The sequence below is a fragment of the Centruroides sculpturatus genome, unplaced genomic scaffold (assembly GCF_000671375.1).
Source record: "Centruroides sculpturatus isolate CEXI.00-Female unplaced genomic scaffold, Cexi_2.0 scaffold931, whole genome shotgun sequence".
In the NCBI taxonomy this organism is placed as follows: Eukaryota; Metazoa; Arthropoda; class Arachnida; order Scorpiones; family Buthidae; genus Centruroides; species Centruroides sculpturatus.
The window spans coordinates 278536-304464 of NW_019385181.1; the positions used below are offsets into that span (position 1 = coordinate 278536).

Consider the following 25929-nt stretch of genomic DNA (forward strand, 5'->3'; position numbering starts at 1 on the left):
CTATAAATACACACATGTTGCAGAAAATCTTGCTGAACTATGAAATCTTCAATATTTTCAGCGTAGTCAAGAAAACAATACGTATCTCTATACATCTGAGAGTTCATACGGGCCATTATATAGCCTATATATACATACTATACACACAGATATTTTGCAGCGGAAAAGCATCCCAAACCAATATTGAGCTTCCATCAAAATTGCAGCTCAAACGAATTTTACTTTGTGACTAATCATGCCAATAATATTTGTAGCAATGCGAGCCATCTAAATTAAACTTTATCTGTAAACAAGCCTTTTCTTCCACTCTTGGTCAAAAATAATACTTTTTAGCAAAGTAACCTTAACTTTTGTGTTGCTTGATCAGTCTTAGTTTCTTCACGTTTTGTCCGAGCATTATCGTTTGATTGTAATTTACTACCTCATAAAATTAGCTGAGTTATAGCCCGATTATTTAAGGCTAGGTTATTTAAGGTTTATTAGACCCGATTATTTAAGGTTTGGTTATATTTCATTATCGTTTGATTGCAAAATTCATGTACAGTACAGTACGCATCTAGACGTTACTTCCAGATTTAAATCTGCTCAACCTAATTATAAATTTAAGTGTTCTTTTCTAGCATTGTTAAAAAACATCTCGTTTGTCCCGTTCTATAATAGCTGTTTTTCTTCCGGGTCGTTTTATTTTACACAAGTCTCGCCTTTGTTTATATAATTATCAATTATTGATCTGGAATAATTAAACATTGACAATTTGTCGATCAGATAATGCGCAATCTTGGTAATCCTTTACTTAATTAAACCTTTTCCTTGTTATTTAAACTTATCACTTAGCATTGTACTAACTTTTGAAGGGATTTTTAAAAATTGCGTAGAATATTGTTGAATGCGGCTATGTTCAGAAAGTCGAGCTGGCTTAAGACTTAACAATAAGCGTGGTCTATCGACTGCCTTTATAGTCTAATTATTTCCATCAATTTATGTTACATTTTACTAAAATGAAATCTTTAAATAATTTTAAAAACTTGTTAATGATATTTACTCCTCGTAAATGATAAAACAGTTATTTGATTTTTATTACTAAAGCAAAATCATTATTTCTTTTACATGCCGTATGCAAAATGTTTATAGATGGCTTTATAATAATTTTCGGCACTATTCTGTAAGAATAAAAGTGAATCCAGTTAGTAAAATGACTAGATATAGAAAAACGGAAGATGGATGGTTGATCGTACTTGCGTGATTTGATAAGAAAATTGGAAGAAAAGCATCGCAATTACGTGTCTCCCGTTAAATTCAGATACACACAAAAGCGGTAAAGATCGACTTCTGTATATTTTACAGTAAGATGTCGAGAGAAACAATTTTTAAAGTTGGAACTGTTCTACGAGGATCTTTACTTTTGCAATTAAAAAATACAAAATATCACAGATTGTTTAAAATTCTTATATTTGATACTTACGGAACAATCTAAATGTAGAAATTACGTCTTTGTCCTATTTCCATTTTTCGAAAATTCAGTTTAAAAAAAAAAAACCTTAGTTTTATTCAACTTGTAATAATTAATCGAAATTACTTTAGAATAAGTGAAAATACGAATTCCTTATGATTCTAATTGAACAAATAAGAAATAAATCAAAATATTCGAGGATTAGAAGTTTATTACATTCGAGGAAATTATTCACTAAGCTCTCTTTATGAAAAAAAAAAATAATAATAGCCGATAGACTATGATCCAAATACAAGAAATATCTACCCGATAAATCCGTTTTCGAAGAAAGGATCCATCACTACAAATTCCAAATGTTAATATTCCCTAAAAAAACAGACAGACATTATCCTCAGAATTTTATGCAATTCTATCGGATGTTTTAATTCTAACCACTTTTTAAACCAAAAGTTTATTTTATCGTCTTCGTTTATTTATTTCTCGATTATCTGCTTCCAAAAAAGTTTAGGAATCGTCTGTCTGCAGAAAAATAAAAACGTTTTTATACTCTCAATACCAAATTGAAAAATTTAGTATCATACCAGGTATCATTGATTCGTTTATTAACTAAAGTTCGACCTTAATTTAAATGTTTATTAATATAGGATAAACTTGCGATTTGCTTAAAATTGCAACTTTCCTTCATAAATTAGTACAAATTATTTTCTCAAAAATTTTATTCGGTCAGAGAAAATTAGAATTCATTCACGTTAAATTCAGAAGTTTCTATTCGTTATATCCGAATTCGATCAAACGACAACTCGTTTAAAGTTTTCAACCACGATATGAATTAAAGATCGATCTAATTACAATCTCTAGTATCATTCTTTATAATAGGAAACTTCGATCGTCTTTCACACAAATATCATTTCCGTTGAAAACTTCCGGATATACGCTAATACTTGTATATAAAATGATTACGTTTTATTTTTTTATTTGATTTTACATGCGTGTTTACTTGTTTTAAATTCGCACCTAATCAAATTTAAACAATAATTTTGTAATATATTTTTTAACATTTTCTCGAGACTTTCATTACTTTCACGAAAATATTTATGTAATTTAATTAGAATCTGGAATTTAATATTACTACGAATTAACAGATAGGACGATACAAAAAGACACAGAAATATACAAAGATGCCTTCGAAATATTTATCAGTCGGAAAGAAAATAATTACATCAACTATTGAAATGCCTCGAATCCCATCAAGATAATGCGTATACAGAAGCGAAATGAAAATTTCACAAAATAAGAGTTAAAAATCGATTTAAAATTCCTAAACCGTAAAATACTTAATTTTCTTAAAACAGGAAAACAATTTTATACAAATTCCTTTTCAATTAATATATTTTAACGTCCATTTTTTTAGTGATTTTTCACAACAAAAAATAGATGTATTATTTAAGATTAAGTAATATGAATGATCGTTTCAGCTAAAAGCTAATGACAGCTAACGAGTTCAAAACATTCGACAGATAATTTAATCTGTCGAATGTTTTGAACTCCAAATCTCTCAGATTTAATGATTTATACAGCCGAAAATATAAACATTTTGAATTGTATAAACATTTATACGAGATGCGCTGTTATTTATCACTGATCTTTGACTTTTAGAGTAACTGCACTGTACCTCTTTAACATTAAAATGTAAAGCTTAAACGTGCAATTTTCTTTTCGGTAATTTCTGCTTGGTTTTCAACGGAGAAAGTTTCGAAATAATTGTTGCGAAAACGCAATAAAAAAATAGACAGGCTAAAGTTTTGTAATTTTCTCAAATTACTCCTTTCAAATTAATAAGGAAAAAATTACTAAAATAACATTTTTTATCGATCGTAGTTTATCATCGTTAATACTTGTTGAATGCATAAAAATCTTTACAGAATGTCTAGAAACGTGGCATCGTCTCATGCCAAGTTGTTTATATCTGAAAATTATTAACAACATACATGGACTACGCCCCCACATTTTATTTCGAAGAAAATATCATTTTCGGCGAATATCATAGATATCTTTAGCTAAATCACAAATATTTTGTTAAGATGAAAGTCATTAGTCTGTTCTCTGTAAGTAAGATTACACCCGTGAGGTATTTTAGTCTATTCATATCGAGACTGAAGTATGAGATTTTTTTGTCATGGGGTTCTTCGTTTTCCCCGTAGCGTAGGTAACTTTGTAACACCAAAAGAAAAACTCATTGGGAACTATTTTTTTTTATTTCGTTCACGAATAATAGAGAACTTCTTAAGCTTGATTCACATCATGAGACAAAAGTCGTTACGATAATAGTTTCTGACATCAAGCAGCGAATGATGTGTTTAGACTACGTGATTTTATCAGACGATTAACTGGAAACGAACTACTTTTACATCTAGAAACTTACAAAATACTTATTTTACACTCATTTCAATTCAAAAATATCATTTCAATTAATTAAAGAAATAAATTTCCATTTCAATTTTCACTTTATACCATAAACTTCTGGTAAACAACTAACTTCATTCAATAACTCAATCTCGCGATTAAGGGTTTTTTTTTGGTTTGGTTTTTTTTACCGTGCTATAAACAGAAACATGGCGAATGATACTAAATGAATGGCAATAAATCACATAGTTTACAATTTAATGTTAATTTCCGAACCACAAATGATACAATGAAGTTAATTGGTTCCACATTATAAATGATGAAAAACAAATTTGGAATAAGACTTGTTTTATTATTTACCAACAATTTCAGAACGTAAAATAAACTTAGCTTAGTGTTTTACATTTCTTTGTGTTTGTTTTGTTAGATTTTACATAATTCCACATCAGTTTTCATACAAATAAAGAGTTTTCAAAATCAAAAGATATGAACAAAATTTATTCTTTGTCCAGAGAAGCGTGGTCTTTTGCGTCAAAAATTTCTATTTTTTTAAATTTTATGTATAAATTCAGATTAGTTTTACATAGTGTGGCTTGTATATGATTTTTGGCACAAAAGCTTAAAAAATAAATAAAAGAACAAGTAAGAAGATGGAACAGACGAAAGTCAAGAATTATGAGAAAACATTTCAGATAGAAGCGTAATTGACACGTATTAATTGAAAGCTCAGGTTTTTAATTTTTCTTAAACATTACCGAAAACGAATTTCTTTTCTGTAGTAAAAGATATTAAAAAACGAATTGACGCGAATGACATTTAATTAAACTTACTGACTCGATTATTTTAAAATAAATTTTATTTCGGAAGTTTTATTTGAAAAACTGAGTTTATTAAATATTTCGGAGGATATTTCTTAAAATTCTTTTATTCTTTCCGGCATTAACCAAACCCTGGAGGGATCATGTTAAAAAAGTTTCAGTTTTTATCTGGAAAAGTACTTTGATAGGGAAGGAAAAAAGTAGATTCGAGTTATTATAAAAAAAAGTTTCTCTAAGAGCGCTTTCACGCTTCCCTCGAGGAAAATATGGCGAATGACGCCATTTAATGCCATTCGACAGTTAAAAGAAGTTGGAGATGTTGTTGTTCGAGAGATACAAATAAGGAAACTGTCAAAAATATTACTTAGAAAAAGACGAAAGAAAACTATACTTATGATTTTAAAAAGAAGTTTATGTATTTCATAAATCTTGTGATAAAAAAAAAATAAACTTCTCTTTTTTCGGTAATTATATATCAAATTCTACAAACGAAAAAGTTAAATATTCTGCGACTTTTAATCGAATTTCGTATGCATTTGCATGCCTAAAAGAATTTCGCACAACAAAAATTGATCTTGGATCGTTTATAAACTAAAAATTCTTAGATTCGAGTTTCAAAATTCGAATTTATCCTTTAGTGACAAGTAAGAAGGGAGTTTCGCTTTTTTCTGATCTCAAATCTTCTTCTAACCCAAGTTTAATAATATCGAAGAGGAAACCAATCTGTTATAAATATTAATCAATGGACTCCTGCGAATCGCGTAAACAGAGAAAACGTGTTATTAGTGTATTTATCCAATAAAACCGAATAGTAAACCAATTCTATTTATTGGATTGGTTAGATAAACGATCCGTACACATCTTTACAGAAAATTTCAAATTTTCTGTAAACTTCAGTCCCACATATTTAAAAATACACTTTTACGAAAATTTTACAATAATTAGTGGAGTAAGGTAAAATTTAAGATTTTCTTTAGCGACTGGTGAGATAAATTGCCAGAATACGATCCAAATACCTTTCGTTGGGAAGAATAAAATTGATAATGACCGAACAGCACAGTATTACAAAATACCGTTCGTTATTATTCCTTATAACGACGTTACATCGTTATAAATTTAGTCCATAATTATCCGTAGGAAATCGAACGTGTATTTCCTAGTTGTTTACAGCCTCTTACATCGGAATTGTTTTCGAATTGAAAGCAGAACAATTAAGGTAAAAAATTATTAATTTGAGAATAATTTCGAAATGCAGCACACTGTAAACATCTGGCAGCACGCGTTACGATTTCCTTCAAATAATTATCGATTAAATGTATTAAAAAAACACATTTGTTTAAATTATTTTTCTATGAAAGTTTACACTTTCGGAATAACAGGTTTAATTACTTAGATGAAAGTCAAATATCCAAGCATATTCGTTTAAGCGTTATTTTCTGATTCGCGTGACGCTTTTCATTTACCGATTATTTCGAACCTTGTAAATGTTTTTTTCGTTTTGTGATTTTTTTTTAATTTTTTGGGGGTTGAAAAAATTAATTTTCAACATAATTGTGGGAACAGCCGGGTGGTCGAGGCGGTTAAAAAGTCAGACTAACGCTGTGGTTACCGGTCGGCCCTAGACGAACTCATGATGAGTATGATTAAACATGTCCTCAATGCCTATAGGGTAGAACGAGTATGTATGTGTATAGGCCTATATATTTGTGGGATCATCTTTAGGCCTAAAATATTTCGATAGAAAGACCATTTAGACTGAAAACAAGGAATTTCTGCTCTCCCATTAACATCGATTCCCGCCAAAAAGGAGAAATCAGTATAGGTTATCTTTTAGAATCGCATCGGACACTGGGAAAAGGATAGTCGATAAAATAAGAACGTTAAGGCCAATTTCGTAAGGTTTTGTCGAATTTTGACGTTAAACTATTTTCCGCTTTGTTGTCACTGAGGACAGTGTCTGGAGTGGAGCTTCCTTTGTCCTCAGGACAGTACTCATTTCCAGGAAATTCCGAAGGTAATAATAATATTATTTTATTATTATTTATTATAATTCTTAAGTCAGAAGGATAACATTGTTAAAACTTGTAAATGCAAAAACCAAAGTCCCAAATATTTACAAATCAGAATTTAAACATATTATATCATTGTCGAAATTCGGTAAATTGTAATTAACCACTTTTCATTCAGGGAGAACCGGCACGTTTTTTTAAATAAACCAATCGAAAGGATAAAAGAAACGAAAGGAATTATTGGTAAAATTTTACAACAAACAATCGTTTAGCCTTTGGATAATAAAGCGAAAACAATTTTGTCTGTCGTCGTTAAAATTATAACAGAAAATTAGATTTGATATCGACCATGATGTAACAATTGTATTAAACCAAGATATTGTCTCCATAATAATTCGATACATTTATAGATCATCTCGACGAAACTTAATATAAACGAGTTTTCCTATCTATCCGGAAAAAGAAAAAATTCATTACCTTTCGAGAATTTCGATTATTCTCACAATATGGTCGAATCTTCAAAATACGTAATAATATCGCGATGGATGTTTTTTATTTTAATATTTATTAAAGAAACTTACTTGCACACCGTTTTTAATTCTTCCTCCGTGTGAGCGAAGGCCAAGTCTTGATTGTTCGTCAACACGTTTAGTTCCTGCATGCATCTCTGTAGAGAATTCTCGTCGCAATTCTCGGCATTCACGCTCCAAATATCTGAAAAAGGGGCCAGAAAGGTGCGTTAACATCCTTCGAAATCGACTTTGATGCTAAACAAATATAGAAAAAAAAATAATCAGATTGGAATTTTCATCGATGAAAAACGGTTGCCCGACTAATTATAAATTCAGCTAAACTTGGCTTAGATTGTATTCGCCTCTTCCTGTAATTGGGCAGGAATGTAGATTTTATGGGATTTTTAATAATCAAGATTTCTTTTCCCAAAAATTAACAGCCGAATGGATAATTGTCAATATTTTTCATTAAGCTTAATTTCGATTTCTGGATCGAAGTCAGTGTAGGAGTCGGCGATTTGGAATTAGCCTACCCTCTCCTCGCTCGTTCGACTACCGACTCGATTCTTATATTCTGTTCTAACGAACACTCCAAATGTTTATCCGATAAATACTATAAAAAATTCGGCATACGTTTCATCACAAACGTATAAAAAAATTCAAAACTATTCACTGATTTATGTCTTTTCGTTTGCGTAAGAGCCGAGAAAATAATTCGTGTCTTAAGTTTCTCTGTATATAATAAAGTATCGACCAACATTTGGTGATAGAAAAGAGGAGACGAGATTCCCGGTGTCGGTCGTTTTCAAAAATTGTTTTCATCTTCCGGCTGGAAACGAATTTGGAAAGATTAAAGGAAGGGGAAAATCACGGTTCATTTCCACATTTAATTCTCGAAGAGAAGAAATAACGAAGAGTTTCTTCCTTATTTCGCTTTTTAATTAACCAAGTAATTAAATTTCGCTTTTTTTTTATTTTTATTCTTTCTACTATAAATTTTAAGAGCTAGCGACTCTTAATTTGGGACGTTCTATTTAGTTATTCATCCAAAACCCATGTAAGAAAAACAAATACGATGACGACGTCCATTTGAACTACCTGAAAGAAAAACTTAACTGGAGAATGTCTGATACGACATTCCGGTCGAGAAACATTTCTATAAACATCGGAGCCGAGACGTCTCTCGAAAGCCACCTTTACCTCATCGTAAATACGTTTATTTAAGCCCGAGACGATGATTCATTCCCACACCCCTTCGTTTTACTCTCCATCTATTTATACTTTATGTCTATTTCTAAGCGTTTGAAATTTACGTCCGCGAGAAAAAAGAAAACGAAATACCGTCTTATGGAATGTCTAATACCTTTTTTTTATAAGTCAAGGAAGATTTTGTTAGAAAGTCCAATTAAACTATCCAATCGGTGGTGTTGCGAACGACGGAAAATGAAGACATTTTGTAGCTTCGAAATATTTATATATTTTATATTTTAATGTAAATACCTTCGACCAAATTTTAAAAAATTTTAAAAAATTAATTTAAAAAGAAAGAAAAGCCGGTTCTGATCTTAGGCAACGTCTGTCGAATCCCTTTTCGATTTTATAAGAGACTAATAGATTCGAGTTATTACCGGATAAATTAAGGAAAAGACATTACGAAACGAAACTTCCGCAGTTATTGTCGGACGCTTCTACTTAAGCTTTAATCTCAAAAGATAGTCTTTATAGGGTCGAAATCGACGGAAATACATTCGCTTGTTAAATTTGCCGAAGCGTCGGCAAATTTAATTTCTACACGACGAGAAAATTTCTTCCAGGAATTTTGTTGGAAAAATGCTCTTCGGTGAAATTTACTAAATATCGAAAGACGGAAGAAAATGAAAAGGCGGTAGCCGATGTCTTTACAAATGAGGTTTGACTTTGTCCTGTCTATCGTCACTCGGAATGCGATTTTGTGGCTGGGTTCAAATAAGTATTTCGTTTCCGAGCCAGTCCGACAATGGGGGGGGATGGTCGAACGTGTTTCCACCGATCAAAAATTTCGCTAGAAATCGTCAGTCGTCGTTATCGACGGAGAAAGATGAGCGGAGTACTTGAGAAAAATAAACTATTGATATTTTCGTCCGTAAAAATGGAAGAGACTATCGAGAGTCCTTCGAATAAAATTTTGAGTCTCCCTGTTTATCGATTAGCCTACGCTTTGAATAACGAAGAGGTACTTTAATATTTTTACCTTTTTTTAAATATGCGTTATTAACCTAATAATATTTTAAAGTTGTATAACATAACAATACCAAGCCGGAAACCAATTAAATCTGTTTTTACCAGTAGTTTACGGAGACTGCCATTAAAGCCAGTCGGACATTTCCTCGCGCGTAATGTTTGTTTTTTCGCCAGGAAAGCGAGAAACGGTAAACCGATCGATAGGTTCAAGGTAGAAGATCCTGCTCTTAAAGTCGAAATGTCGCCCTCTTCCACGTTCTCTTCTCGTTCAAGTCGACGACTTAAGGTCTTTTTTTCCGCTAATTCGAAGAACGTGGGGCACGGCACGTTCTTCTCTCACTATTTGTTCTCCCCGCATTTCCAGTTTCTAAATCGTCGAGCTGTCGGGCGAAACTTTTTCGGATTGGCGACATTCTCACCGTCAGAAGATGGCAAAATTTGGTAGAAAAAAAAGTAAAAAAATTTCAGGGAGATTCTTCTGGCGCATTTTTTGTGAGAAAATTAATTTTCTAACCTAGTTCTATTCCGGGAGAGATTATGGGCCAAAGAGCTGTACGAGATTTACTGGAAGTCGCCACCGGAAGTTGAAAAAGTTGGCGACGGCGTCCGAAGTGTTCGTCGCTTCCGGAAATCAAAGATCCGGCGCACTATCGATTACACACGCATCGATTTTCTATTTCTTTGAAATTCTCTCCTGTAAACGTCTTTCATCTTAGGGTGCCGCCGGGTAACGAGCAGTCTCTTGAAGTAGAGACTGCATAAAAAATACTAAGAAAAATGTTAAGAGAAAGAGTAGAAGTCCTAACATATCTACTTTCGACGAGAATGATAAATAATTTAAATCGTTAGTTTTTCATTATCTGAGGTAGAAACTCGTCCATATCGGTCGAGAACCACTCGTCTTTAGTAATAACGTTTGGCCTGTCCAGGCGAAATTATTCGGGAAAGTTCGTTCTCGAATCCGAACGTGACGACCAAAATGAGAATTCCGAAAGACGACTTTCTCTTTTCCTTTACGGAAGGGCTTTTCTAAGATATAAGACTTCGATGAAAAATATCACCGAAAGAGGAAAGGCAATTTAATCGCCACTCGATACTCCATAATCTAATGCTAAACGGTTTCTCGCCAGAAGTAGAAATTGCGTCACTCTTTATCGTCACAAAGCGAAAGATTTTCGATATTTTCGTAGTTTCCATAGCGTTTGATGCATAAAACCCTTCTGAGAAAAATGCCATATAAAAACTTGCTCCAGTTCTTTTTCTTGAAACTCTTCAATACCACTAATACTACATGCTTTTTTGGCATTGGTAAAGAAAAGAATTATTGAGTTTGTTTTTGTTACGTGACTTTATCCTGGAAGACGCGAAATAGAAAGATGCTTTTACCCGTACTCAGGCACGTTCTCTCTTGTTTTTACTCGAATAATTTTAATTTGTCTACGATCGGTTCCGGTTCGAATTTCCTCTTTTGGCATCGTCCGACAAGGGATTATCGAATTCGATTTCCGATTGTATTTTCTTTCCGCCCACCTGTATATAACATAAGCGGACAAACGGAAATTCTCTCTCTCGGTAAGAAGAGGAGAAAGAAAGAGCAGATTCCATCCGTACAGTTTGTTTATCTTCTGACCAGAATTATTTGTACCAGAATGTCGTGGTTGGAAGAGCCGGTGGCCACGTTTTCGTAAGAAATAAAAAATCGTTCCGACCACCGATCGTTTAAAACACTTCTGTAACCAAAATTATTGAGAGTGGAGAGGAACGAATCGAATCGACGTTACGCGTCTCGTAACGAACAAATTCCTATCGTCGCAAACGAGTCACGGCTTTTATACGACGTAAAACATCGATATATTTTATATAACGATTAAGCTGTCTTCGTAACGAAATTTAAATTTCCTGAAAACGACTATTTCAAATTTTATAAACCTAAAGAATAAATAATCGATGACATTTTGAAACGAAGCGCATTCTGCATTTTAATCGTCACGGTCGAACGTCAGTGTCTATACCAAAGGATTTCGTTACTGGGATCGTTACTGGGATTTTCCATTTATGTTAAATAAGAATTAGAAGGAAAAAGTTTTATTCCCCGGGAGAAGACTGTTTAAGGTGGATGACGAATCGTCTTTACAATCTAGACGCTAATTTCTCCCCTCTTCTTCCACACACACACACAAAAAAAAAAGTCGAAGGCTTTTGGTGGAGAGGATTTACCGATAGAGCGAGTCTCGATATCATTAACGCCTATTAATTACCAGCGTGAAAACTTTGTCGAAGCATCCTCGACCAAAGACAGATACAAATTACGGCGTTCACTCATAAGAAATCTTAATGTAGCGATTTCTTTTGTCGAAGGAGCGAAAAGAATCATGTTCTTTCCCCGAGAAAGAATAGTCGCATTCCGAATCCCCAGTTCTTTTAATCGACGTTTTAATTCTCTGAAATGAATATGCCCAGTCAATTTTGTTTCATTCTATTTTGGTTTAAACAAAAGAAAAAGGTTTCTATTCTTTCTAAAAAACGAATTCGCCTCTGATCCCATTAGAAAATATTCCAAAGTTAAAACACTCCAGAGCCTATAATCGATATTCGAATATTTCGGGTGGAGCCCCGATGAAACGAAAGGACGCGAAAAACCGTTGCTAAAAAATTCCAATAGCGTTATTTGACTTTAAAGCTCGTATTTAGCACGAATTTTCCTAAAATGACCATTTAGTTTTCGCCATCATTTAATTAAAATACAGAATCGTGAAATAAAAGATCTTTCGTTTACCATACGATTTTGCGTCCACCGAACAAATTACGACAAAAGAAGCGTTAACCGAATCGTAGCCAAACGTGCATTATTAAATCATCCGAAAAGAAAGAACGGCAGAGGAATGTCCGATGGTGATCTTCGCCTCAACACTTAGAACTTTAGTCTGGATAGACGTATCGAAATGCTTCCTAATTCATCCACTTTATGACATCGTTTCTCTTTTCCAGGCTAATAATATCCATCGATATGGACCGCTCTTCCTTGCTCCTGCCTAATTTTATCGATCGACTCTTATAGATAACCGTGGATTCCAAATTTTCGTCTACGCACAATTTCCATTTTCCAAGCATCTCTTTTCACCAGGACTCAAAATACGAATTTATCCCGTCGTTTTTTTTACTTCCGATTCGCAAAATGGCCTCTGTATAAAAAATTTCTTCAAAATGAGCATTGAAAAAAGACCTTATCCGGAGGTGAAGAGAGTCCAACCGTAAAAAAGTAATTTATTTCAGAGTACTTCACTCTCACTCTAAATATTCTGAAGAGAAGGGCAGACGATACCACATTAAACGACTAAAACAATAATATATTACTATTTTTTAAAATATTTTCCGACGGACAATCTCTGAAAAATTTACAGCATAAGGAAATCTTTAATTTATATTTGTCGTAACTATTACGTAATCGTTACCACGAATGTAAAAGAAATTACGCGGATTCCTTAATTAAAAGTATAAGCAAACGTTAGCGAAAATAAAATGCGAATCGGACGAGAATGTTAGATTTGGAAAATCCAACGGCCAAATCCATTTTCCGTTTATAAAATGGAAGAATTTCGCTCCGATAGAAAAAGAAAGAAAGAATTCGATACTCCAAAATAATAGGTTTATCTCTAAAGGTAAGTCACATACTGAAGGAAAGAGATAATAGAATAAAGTATCGCACAAGTTATCCGATTATATCGAAAGCCGAAGTAGAAGCGATTGGAGTTTAAACAACTTTCGCTCCCTCGGCGTACGAAAGTCACTGTAAAATAAATATCTGGTTAATTTTGAATGGAAGAAGGTTTATGAAATCTATCATCGAAATCAGTGATTTTAAGTAAACTAGTCAACAGTCGTTGTTTCCGATATACGTTTAATCCCTTGTTCACAGTATACTACATCATTTGTCGTTCATTCCGAAACGTAACTCCAGAATAAGAATGGAAAATTTTATCCGGTCGAAAATACTCTTTCGATAATGTTTCCCTTTTCGAAAATTTGGAGAAAGAACAGATTAAGAAAAGACAAACAAGAGCTGAAAACCCAAATTACGAAGTATTCTCTAAAGAAATCAAACAGAAATAATTCGAGTTCTTCGCAGAATGAGTAAAAAATGAATTAAATATTTTCTGTCGTTTGCCTAGTAAAATATGAAAAAATAGTTGGAATAGACGATATGGATAATATGCCGACTGATAATCTCGGAAACGGCAGATGGTTCGAATTAAAATTTAATATTAAATAAAATGTTAAAAATATTCAAGTACAAATACTAAGAAACATTCTTTACTTTAAGAAGTACGTCGTGCGACGACGAAACCCTCCGTTAATGAAACGATAACGATAAATAGCATCAGACGTAAAACTTTAAATGAAATATAATAATTAAAAGAAGATAAATTTTTCTCTATACCGATTGTTGTAAATACCTGGTTATTTTTTCGGGCTTTTTCGTTATTTTCGGAAGAATTTTTCTTGAAAACAATACTCGTAACGCACTACTTTAACGATTTTGGATGATGCCACGAACGTACGGCGACCTCCTCCAACAGTCGCTTTCTTGTGGAAAATTTTGATTACTGATTTTTTTATTGTAGCTAATTTTTTTCATTGAAAACACCTAGCCGATTGGAAGTATAAACGACGTTTTTAATTTTACTAAATTGTAAAGGTTACTTGGAAACGGATACTAAATTTGTTGTTTTAGGGATCTAATAGTCTGGAAGGAAATAACAGTAAAACGAATGGAAAACAAAAAATAGGAAGTAAAGAAGTCGATACAAATATATCCGGTGGATGGAAACAGAGTTCAAATATAGAACATTAAAAAATATGAAAATATCCTATTTCAATTTTCTAAAGTATCCTATATGTAAACAGTGAACAAAGACGGTAACGTCGACTACATCCAAAGATTAAATACGGATACTTGGATGACATCACAGAGTATGTTAATCGAAAGATGATGCGATTTGCGCAGAAATTCCGGCCGATCAGAAGTCGTCCCTATGAAAGTATTTCATTTTCACTAACCCGAACTTCTTCCTTCTTTATACGTTCATTATAACCGAAGTATATGTAACTCAAAGATAGAAGATGCATTCAAAGTGGATATAGAGTGCGAATCCCACAAAGATTGCTTCGTTCCGTACGTTTTTTCTCGTGATACGATGAATTTATATTTCGCTTAAATTTATTGTCGTTTAAGAATGCGTTAAATGCTCGACGACGGATATATTCTCTTTTCCATATTCATCTCGGTAATGCGGGAAGTACTGTACTTTATGCCGGACCAATCCAAATAATTCTCTGGAGAGTACTCTACTTATCGAAGTACGTACTTTACACTCCGACTTAACTTTTTCTTGTTAATCGTTGGCGAAAGATTTCGTATTAGAATAAACAGAGTCTGCTTATTTATTTTATGCATAATGTTCTGTAAGAATTTTTCAGTAAGTAAGTTCGTAATATTTCGCGAAAAAATAATCTTTGTAAAACAATAACGGGAGTTCCTTTGCCAAAATAAATCTAAACGATCGAGTAGGAAAACAGCGCCGATTTATCGACTGGTAACTAAATTTAGTGTGGCGTCGACCATGCGGCACCGTCCTCTTTTGGATCTTTCCTTATTTTTTATGTCCGTGAGAAGCATCATTTAAGAATGAGAATCTCTTTTGTAATGTATTTCGATATGATTCGACAGTGCAATGTACTCGGCTCCAATTATTCACCAGCTTTTTGTAATATTAAACGACAAAAATATGAACGGTAATAAAGAATTATTCTAACAAAATAATTCTGTTATACGCTTCGAAATTTTCAATTGAAAATTTGTAGTTCTAAAGTGTAAATGTATGAACTCGACAATGACTGCTTTCATAGATTCGCTGTTTTGTCATTAATTAATGCGAAGTTGTTAGCTACATCGAAAATATAATAAAGATATTGTAAGAGTTTATTTTTGATTTAACGTCACGAATTATTAGAATTAAGTGGACCGTAACATTTTAATTTTGAAATTAAGTCATTCGGATATACATATTCTATGTTGGAATGGTTTAAAATCTCCGGGTAGCATAATTAAAAATTAAAAATAACTTTTCTAATACTTTAAAGTGACTAGAAGTGTTCCACAGAATTCTTTATCGGGCCCGATATAATATTAATTATTTGTCCGGAAGCACGAAGACGGGCCGAAATTCTCTGAAATCGGCAGGATAAGATTGAAGATGAAGGATCAAAAAACGACCGCCGATTCGGATAAATTATTTAGTCCATAATAATCTACGTAGATTTAATGTACCGAATAACAAAGTATTATTGCGAACCTATAGTATTTTGTAGTACATTAAATAATGCACACCAATATCATAACCCACAGTTCGACTTAAGTTCGAATTTTGTGGCACATTAAACATCCGATTAGATTGTATGTTCGCTATTTAACCGTTGATCGAAGTAAAATTTACGATACAATATTTATGAAAATACCGTATTAGATGTAATACAAAACAATAAAAAATATATATCGATAATAAATTAATTATAGATCATTATTAAATCTCACTTTATACATTGATAATTCGTTAATTTGGACAATCAAGAGGCACCTACGTCCAACATTATGTTAATATTTGGTATTATTAATTAATAGTAATTATTATTGAACAGAAAGCCGTAAAAACATTACGCTATTATGCAGTATATAACAATATACAAGCTAAAATGAAATATGCAATCGGGTGACTCCCTCATACTTATTAAACAATTTACAAATAATGTCGAATCGATTTATCCCGACGTCGTTAGAACTGCTATTTGATACCAGCGATCTCGGTACTATAAACTATTAAAGATCGATGAGGTCCACGTGTGATGGGTAAAATCTAGTTTCATAAGTTTGTGTGGGTGACTCTGCTGCAAGCACTACAACATGTGTATCATTGCATCAGTGTTCTCCTAATAAAATTATCATTACACTGCAAGAAAAAAACTACACAGAAGAAATTAGCGAAAATTATAACAGAAGAAATGACAAACTTATTCCTAAACGGCAACAATTGGCTTCCTAAAAATTAATATCTACGTTGATAGCAATAAACTTTCATTACGAAAGCACCTAATTAATTTATATCAACAATTTTCAAATAATGACAAGTAAACCAATGCATTTTTTTAAATTTTAGTTATATTTTTACACATTGAAAAATCATCCTGAAGCAACGTGTCCCGAGTGGATAACGTAATGTGTCCCGCCTATTCATGCTACTGTCAATGTCTTTTCTCATCAACAATCGCAAACACACAAAATTCACTTATAATCCAGCCAATTGCTTATTTATTATATAATCATGTAACATTAAAATTCTTATTTTCTTTAGAAACACACCAAAAAATGAGAAAGTTTGATAACTAATTTTACACGGAGCATTCAAGGAAGACTTCTATCACGCCGAAATTTTTTACACAGGAAGCGACTAATTACATAAACTACCACGATGTGGCGCTAATATCCACAGTTGCCGACTTTTAAGCCGCATCGATGCCACCTTTCCCTGAAGCAACCAGCCTTATATTTTTTTTTGTCTAAAGGACGTCCCTGCTGTTTATAGCGTTGCGTAATCAAGTTTCTACTTTGTTTACTCGGTTTTCTTCCCTTTTTATACGGAGTCTATTTTCTCGACTCCGTCTAAAAACAAAAGCCCTCACTACGCTCAGTCCTTCGTTGTAAGAATTGCTTTCACTTTCATAAATTCTGAATTAATTCAATAAATTAAATTATTCAAATTACAAAAAAAAAAAATGTTACTGTAGACGTTATCTTTTATCGAATAAACGTCGAAGTAAATGAAGCTTACCTAATTATTTTTATATTACAAAACAATGATCGTAATTAATTGTAGTCTGGCTATTCGTGTCTGTTATATAACAGAACATTACGAGAGTAATCTTACATCGATACTAATTTCGTCGAAAGATGGAAATAATAACCGGAAGCTTATTAAATTTCATATCGTTACCTCAACGATTCCTAATATTTATTAGGCTACGTATTCTACATTATATCTGTTACGCGCTACTAAGTATTTTGCTGCGTAACTTATTAGCGAACGTCTTACTAAGTCTATATATAGCCTATATATTTTATCGTCACCAGAGTTTATCGCTAATGTTATTTCTCGACAAACAATTTAGCTTATTTGAGATATTCTCGGAAATATATCTTACAAGGTTTCTTATGTTTTAACGTATGCGACCAGATGATGCGTAAATACAGATCGATAATGCTGATCTGAAATTGCCACTGTATCTTCATTTGAAAAAAAGTGTTGTAAAGATACGTTCTGGTACGTTTATATTCTTTGTGTTTGTGTCCGGGAGGATGGATGATCTAATGTTACTTGTTATTATATCTTAAAAAAATTTGAGTAAAAAAAATCTTCGTTTAAATTGTCTAAATGATAATGTATCCATGTACTGTACAGTACTTACTTCGCCGATAAATGTAATAAATCGATAGGAGGATTATTATATAGAATTATTTGCTACGAAATCATTCATTATAGCGATTTTTAATTAAATACTGTATTTCAAATTTTTCGAATTAATAATCCAAAATTAAGATCGATTTTAATTTTGTCTGATTAAATATTTCGAAAAAATTGGATAATTATTTCTGAATATTTATAAAAATCAGGGTTTTTCGACGACAATTTTTTGATTATACATTTATCCACTAAATTCCGGTTTTGTCCTACTAGAACGTTCGAAAAGACATGGCGAATAAATATCCTGGGCCCGACATTTTTACCTGTTTTATTTGCCAACTGGTTTTTGTCTCTTCCCACGTTTCGTTTCCGCAACCGATTTCATTTTCGTTTTAAAAAAGAACAAACAAAGACGATTATTATCTACAAAAGTTACGACCGAGTTTACCTAAACTCTTCATAAAAAATGTTCGACCTCCATCGATTTTATCATCTTTTTTAAAATGGCCAATAATCTCATTTGAAAATATCTCTTTAATCACGTATACTTCGAATCGCTTCTCTGAGATCGAAAGAGCATCTTACATGAAGAAAATCCGAAGAAAATATGAATCTTCCCTAAATTGGGACGTTTCTTTCCAATTTGGCAGAGAACATTTTAAGAAAGCCCCGTTTTTGAAGCAATGTTCTTCGTCGTCGGGTGAAACATCTCGGAAAGAAAAGGAATGAATTTCAAGTGTTTTTCCGTAACGTTGGACGGAAATGAGAAAAATCCTTTTGATTCGAAAAAAAATTCCCTTAAATTAATGGAAGAAGCCTCGAATTTTCGTAGACTTTGCACAAATTAACTCTTTTTTCCGAAAAGGTGTGGCCATTGGAGATTTTTGTAGGCACCCCGTTCTCGCCTTCTCAGTGGAGAAACGGAATGGGAGAACGTGAATGTTGCACGATTTTGAGAGGTCGGCGAAGGGCTTAATCGTCGGGCGGTCTACTCCGGTACAAATTCTTGCCTTAATTACGGCGGGCAGTTTTCGCCCATGGGACGAGAGACTCGTCCGTAAAGGTCGAAACGATGGAACCGGCGAATCGGAAAGGATCAAAAAGGAAGGAAAAGAATCGGTGCGTTCGTCGTTTCGGACGACCAAACGGATCCGCGTCGAGAAGAGAACGCTTCGTCAATTCGGGAAATTTAGTCTCGTCCGAAAGAAGGGCGTCTGGAACCATGTCAGTTAGCCAATTTTTGTCAAATTTATTCGAACATCTCTCCGCAGTCGCATTCTTCCAGGAAATCGGCGTTCGTCTCCGTCCGACTTTTAATTAACGTATAATTTCCGTTCTCTTTCGTTAAAAGCTTCGTTCAGTTTAGAAAAAAAATTCAGTCGGAGCGAATCTCCGGTTTCGAAGCTCGTGACGTCATCCGACAACTTCCGGGAAGCTCGATTATTCTCTCCCGGAAGCGGCGCCGCCTACCCTTTCCTCCGAATAAGTCGTCGTCCGACATTTCTCCGTCGACGTCCGACCCGACCCCTTTGTTTTTTTCGGGATTATTTCAATTTACTAACCGGGTTAAGCGCTATCCCATCGGTCGAGGCGGAAGTCGAGGTGCCCTCTTAACCCGGAAGAAAGCGAAACGTGTCGACGAACTTCGACAAATTAGTCCGGACGGCGCGGTTTCTCGATTTCCTGGGGAATCGTTTCGGAATTTGACGGCTGGCGTCGATTTTCGACAATTTCCGAACTTTGGCTGGGGAAAGTATAACCGGGCGAGTAATAAACCCGGATCCTCCCCCGCGGGCGGGTGGCGCGAGTGGAATCGATGACCGAGGACGTTCGGGCAATCCGAAAGCGGGAGGCGCGTTACCTCGGTAACCATGGCGACCGGGGCGCGCCATTGTTCGGGATCTCCGTCCGCTCGCGCGACTTCCGACCGCCGTCGTTCCGACGTTACCTGTTCGGTGCGGAGGAGACGTCCCGCCTCTTATTTTCGTTACGAGCGTAACGAGGAACGCTTCTCTTCGTACTTTACCGGATTTGGGTCGGAGTTACGTCGTTCTGTTTGTTTCGTCCCCCGAGTCGAACGGCCTCTTTCTATAATCCCAGAGTCGATCGCGTTGTCCTATTCGCTCCAATAATTTATGAGATTTTTTTCCTAATTTTTCCCATTAGCCGCTCTTCTTTAATCGAACGAAACGTGACGAAAAATCGCGGTTACGCTATCGATCGTCTCTTCGTAACTATTTCCAGGTCGGATCGTTTCGAGAGAGCGGAACACTAATCCGAACGAGAATTCTCAATTAAAATCACTTTTCAAATGAAATAGTTTTTTAAATTGGCCGGACCGACGACCCGTTTTCAATTAAAAACTAAGAGAATTTTCTGTACGAAATTCGAGAGAAGTGAAAAATTCGAGGCAATTACACCAGTCGCTACAATTATTTTATCTAAATAAAACATTACGTAATTAACAATTGCTTCGTCAGCGAAACCTTTAATAACAGTTCTTAGTCGATTATTCATTTACCGATGACCCAATGCTTCGCAACCAAACGTAAAAATATTCCATTCTTAGAATATTTACGTAACGATTGCTGCTTAACGCAGAAATTATTACATTTTTAATAAACTTGACGTTTGTTCCTCGGAAAGACGGCGGCATCAGAGACGAAAAACGTAAATTCGAGGGAGAACATGCAAAACACGAAAAATCAGAAATGTGTCCGGTCGGCATCCTCGGTAGAATCTTTTCTTCCCCGCCGAGGATTACGTCTTTTAATAAAGAATTATAAAGAAGACGAGGACCGGTCCACCCGCTCGACGGCTTAACGCTAAGAGATACGGAAAGAGGAACTTACCGGAGACGAGAAAGAAGACGGCAACCATACCGACCGAGATGCACATGGTGATCGCACCGTCTCCCCCACGACACGAACTGGCAACGGAGCCCATCGACCGTTCGTTTCGACCGTGTAGTGACGTCATGGCAGACGTTGGACTCGTCCGGAGGCCGAGATCTCGTCGTTCCCACCCTCCCGTATCGAACGACTAACATTTATGCGTTCGGTTTCCCGAATACTTGCCGAACTAACTTTTTCCTTTCCAAGATTTAGATTAAGGTTTAAAGTTACCGACGAGACGTTTCCGAGCGATGAATTAAAGCAGAGAAACTCGTAATTCCATTCCGATTAAATCGTATCGTTTGTTTCGATCGACGAAATTTGCATAAAAATATTTTGAAAATAATTTCATCGAAAAGCGAATTACACCGAAAAATGTTAACCTTAAATTTGGCCAGTTTTACAGCGCAGCGCTAAGAATTCTTCCTGCCATTATAACGATTTTCTTTTCTGAAACGTTTATAAAAGTTTATTTTGTTTTCCGGCAGAGGAAATCTTCGTAAATAAGAATCATGAGGAATTTATAATGGCGCGCCATACTAAATTTCGAGAAGATTAGCAACGTTCAGTTGAAGTTAAGAGGATTTTCCAGGACGTCCCTATAAATCGCTTTTATAAATTTTACTAAGGAAAATTTAATCTATCGATTTATTTCCTTCAATTTGTTTTTTGCACGTGGAATTTTATGAGTATTCGGAATATTCTCACTTAAAGAATTACCATAATTTAATAAAGCTTTCTTCTGGCGTAAAGTCGCCAAAGACCACTTCCATTTGGGCGTGTTTTAAAATGGCCGACGATAGAAAAACGTGGGAATTTAACGGTTAGAAGAGGTTTAAAATTAGAGGGAGAGAAAAATCGATGGTTGGCCTTCGCCCTTCCGCCGCCGTCCGAACTTTAAGAAAATATTCGGTGGTTTTGGCTTCCCGTTTAAAATTTCGACTCTAATTTTTTCTTCGAAATGACGAATAAGCTTAAATGGTGAGAAGATATCTTCGTTTTACCAGATCGTTGCTACTTTATCTTTGAAGCGAAAAGTGTTAAACGATATTTTTGCAAAATGGATCCGCCACGTTTTTAGAATTTAAATAGATTCTTTGGGGAAAAGGAAGAGAGAATCAAGGTCGAATTAGGAACCGTTCTCATCCGGATTCCACCTTTTCCCTTTTCACAAATCGCTCTTTTATAAATCTATATTATTATTCTGCCTATCATTATATTAATACTTTCCCTATCTGCACTATTGTAGTCGTCATTATTCCTATAGCGATACGCGAATGAATTCGCATTGGATCCTTTCCCGAAGCAAAAATTATAGATTTTAAAGAATAAAATTTACGCGAAATAAAAAGAATTTGGAAGAGAATAGACGATTTAATAAGGGTATACAAGGATGTTTTAGTGTTCTTTCTACATTCGATTGGGCCCGGTTAAAACAAAAAAAAGAAAAACTTCTTGGTTATTCTTCGAGCTTAGATTCGTTCCTATTGTTAAATATTGCCCATTGGGACGGAAGACGTCGATTTAAATTCGCGAAAATCGTCTAAAATTCTTATAATCTGTAATGAAACTTTAATGAAGCGACTAGAATAATTCTCCGACTTGAAGAGTATTTTGACGTGTCACTATCAAAAAGGATGATAAAATAGCCATTTTCGATAGGGACACATTTGATGCCAAATTCGCTGGTTTAAACGGATCCATAATTGCGAACATTTTTTACAAGATGTATTAAAAATTTCCCATTGTTAAAGCAGGTAGGAAATGACTAAATAAGATTGTTCTCGGTTAAAAATTTTATTAAAGATAATCGAGTTAACAAATTTATTTGGAAAAATGTCATCTTCTCGACTTCAATTTTATAAAAAAGGAATAGCTCAATAAGTAATTTCCGGGGTAGACTTCATCTTATTATTTAGTTTTATTTTTTTTAATTTTCTTTTATTTCTATTATTTTGATACTGTCAGAAGTAGTTTTTGTCAATGTCCACTGTCTTATTAAGGCTTTTAGTTCAAACCACGTCCTATATTGTTTTTATTTATTTATTTTAATATTACTGGCCACGGTTTTAATAAATAATGTCTTCTTCGACGTTTTCATTCTTGATGTATTTTTTTCTCTTGCATTTTCTTTCCTCGCGTAATTAAAAATTTATTCGAATTCCAAAATTTTACTTTAATTTATTTATTTATTTTCAAACTTATTTTTAATTTTATTCAATTTAATTCAAAAATGAATTAAAATTTTTAATATCAAGTTTTGCTTGCTTTATCTTTATAAAATATTCTTTAAAGTATTTGTTTTCCTGCACATCTGTTACTTTTTATGTATTAAATTTATTATATTTTTGTTTTTCTCGTTTTGCTAGAAGCTACCGAGGCCACTCGTTGCACAAATTCCCATGTAAATAAATAAACACTATACTTTTAGCTTTCTAAAAAGGAATCGATAGCATTTAAAATATTAAAATTTAAAACGTTCCTCATCTCTAATTCCCTGGAAAAAGTTGCAGAAGAAGTTTGACCATCGAAAAATCACAAGGCTTCGTTCGGTTCGAAACCTTTTAGTAATAATTAGTAAAATGTGGTTCGTAGCAATCTAACTACACTAAGAGTTAACGAATTAAATTGTGGAAATGGTAGAAATTTTAGCCTATTCGAATAATTTATGTATAATAAAAAAGAGAAAATTAGCAAAGGGCGAGACGTGGTAAATATTCTCCAGATAGATTTAAAGACATTCGTCATAATTTTGTTTGGATTTATCGGTTGCAGTCAAGTACAATTCTTTTCTGTTTATATTTTAGTATAAACAGAGAATAAGTTTCGAAAGTTTGTAAATTTATGGCTCATTAATCACGGTCTTAAACCATTTTACTGTGAGATATTCCTACTTATTTTCATAAAAGTCAATCTACTTTCATCTTAGACTTATTTTTCACGCTCGACCGATTTTCTATTCACAATTTATTTTGTTCATTCTTTTTTTTATTTATTCGTTTTATCTTTTTAACAAAATCTTCCTCGAAATTTTAATATTTGAATTTATGATACTTTAAAGATTTTACGCGGATTTATAGATAAATTTTAATGTAAATTTAGCGAAATTTTGTTGTTTTTATAGTATAAAGAATATTAAAATATATAAATTTCGGTAAAATTCGTAACATAAAGTAACGATTTCAAGCAAATATTTGTAGGTATCAGTAGAATGTTTACCACTAGAATAAACATACATTCGTTGCTAAAAGACGTAATTTGTCACGAAATCCGAGTTTCATATTTAAAATAGCCAAGGTTTATTTATAAAATCGAAAGGTCGAAGCATTAGAATCAACCGTTTTGCCGGATTAAATGACCAAACACGTTTATATAATAAGGGCTTATTTTATGTAGCGTAAAACGAGACATTCTTAGTTTTGATTATGTTAATTCGACTTTTTTATCTTTTGTCTCAAAACTACTAAAAAATATAAAGATGTAGGGCTTTAAAGTAGTTTGCGATGTTTTTTAAATATTTAATTAGGTCACGTGTGATATTTATTATTATTATTATATTGATTAATTAAAATATAAAGGCATTATTTACAGGAATTTAATTTCTGCAGATAATGATGATCAAATTCGAACAAATAAAAAATTTGGTAAAAAGTTAAATACATTATTTTAAGGTAATAGGGACGAGACCGAATCGACCCGCTTATCGATAACATTGTTTGCAATTATAGAGTTTTTATTGAATTCCAACTAACATTGATATTTGAAACCGGTTCCAGAAAAAAAAAAAAGGAAATTGTATAGAAAAAATGGGAACGATTTGTTTCAGTTATTTACTCGACTATTGTTAATCTTGGATGGAGAATAAGACGACTTTGATAATTTCTTTTCTTGGTGGAAATCAACTCTTACAGGAAGTTGCCAGGATGTAAATAACGATTATTTATCTATAAATCTAATAAAGAAAGTAAAAGTTTTAATTGCTTTATTTATAGAAAATTCTTATTTCTTTCCAACAGAATTTCTTTTTTGTGTTTGCGGATATTTTCTTGTTTAAATCAAATAATTTCGATTAATCTTTCCTAGTTTTATCAAATAAAAATTTGTTTTATCCGATTATAAAAAAAGATTTAAAGCAAACATCAAAGTAGAACTTGATATTAAGAGATAAATTTTAATAATTAAAAATGTTTTCCCAATTCGGTTTGTCAATTTTGTCGAATGTTAAAGAGAAGCAACGACATTACCGTGACATTGAAAGCAGCCATTTCCATCATAAAAACAAATTTTCTGTTTGAGTTTATTTTTGTTTTCGATACAAAAACGATCATAAAATTCGAAACGAGACGGAAAAAAAACGTGTTTATAAACAAAGTGAAAGTGTTTTTGTCTACGCAATCGGAATTAAAAATTTAAAAATAGAACAGATTAGAAATAAATAGAGACAAATATACTTTGTATTATATTTTTAATTTTTAATTTTAATTAAGATAACGTAAAGAATACGAGTGGAAATAAAAATAATATTTAATAATTCTAAAATAGACGATGATCGGATTAGAAAGACAATTTGTTTTTGAATGAAATTTGTAAGGAAAGAGCTTTCGCTTACTTCAGCGACAACGAAATTAATTTAGTTTTATAGAAAACGTCCGTTAAAACCCTTATAATGTTTCTTTTCGCGTTTTAATCATTTCTAATTATAAAGGGAAAAAATATACATTCGATTAATTTTCTTCATTGATTAATCACAATTTAAATACGTCTTGAAATTAGTTTATTAACTCTGGTAGTTGCCAAAGTATTTCGCCTCAAAGAATTTATTTTATAATTAAATTTTCTACTCTATACGTTTCGTCAATTAAAAAATAAAAACAAAAAATAAAGCCGTCGACGTCGTTTGTCTAAAGACGAAAACTATGGAGATTTCGTGCGATGCAATTAAATATTTATGACAAATTTATTTGGAATCCCGATGCATATTCCATTTAAAATTAAAAAAAAAAAAAAAAAAAATTAAGTACTTCGAAAACAAATTCCAGGTCCGTTTAAAGTAGACTATTAATAACTTTTTAGATATTGTATAATTAATTCTGTTTGATCGTTTTGTAGA

General features: G+C 33.1%; 1 protein-coding gene across 1 annotated transcript in view; it reads right to left on the reverse strand.

Annotated features, from left to right (window-relative positions):
* The window catches only part of LOC111635845, a 35156-nt gene extending 14221 nt beyond the window's left edge, over positions 1–20935 (reverse strand). Inside the window, exons 1-2 of the mRNA XM_023380946.1 lie at positions 20778–20935; positions 7262–7394 (exon numbers count right to left, since the gene is read on the reverse strand). Of these exons, the coding sequence (XP_023236714.1) occupies positions 7262–7394; positions 20778–20904 (260 nt within the window). The 5' untranslated portion in view covers positions 20905–20935. The remainder of the gene's footprint in view (positions 1–7261; positions 7395–20777) is intronic.
* Positions 20936–25929: the final 4994 nt, after the last annotated feature.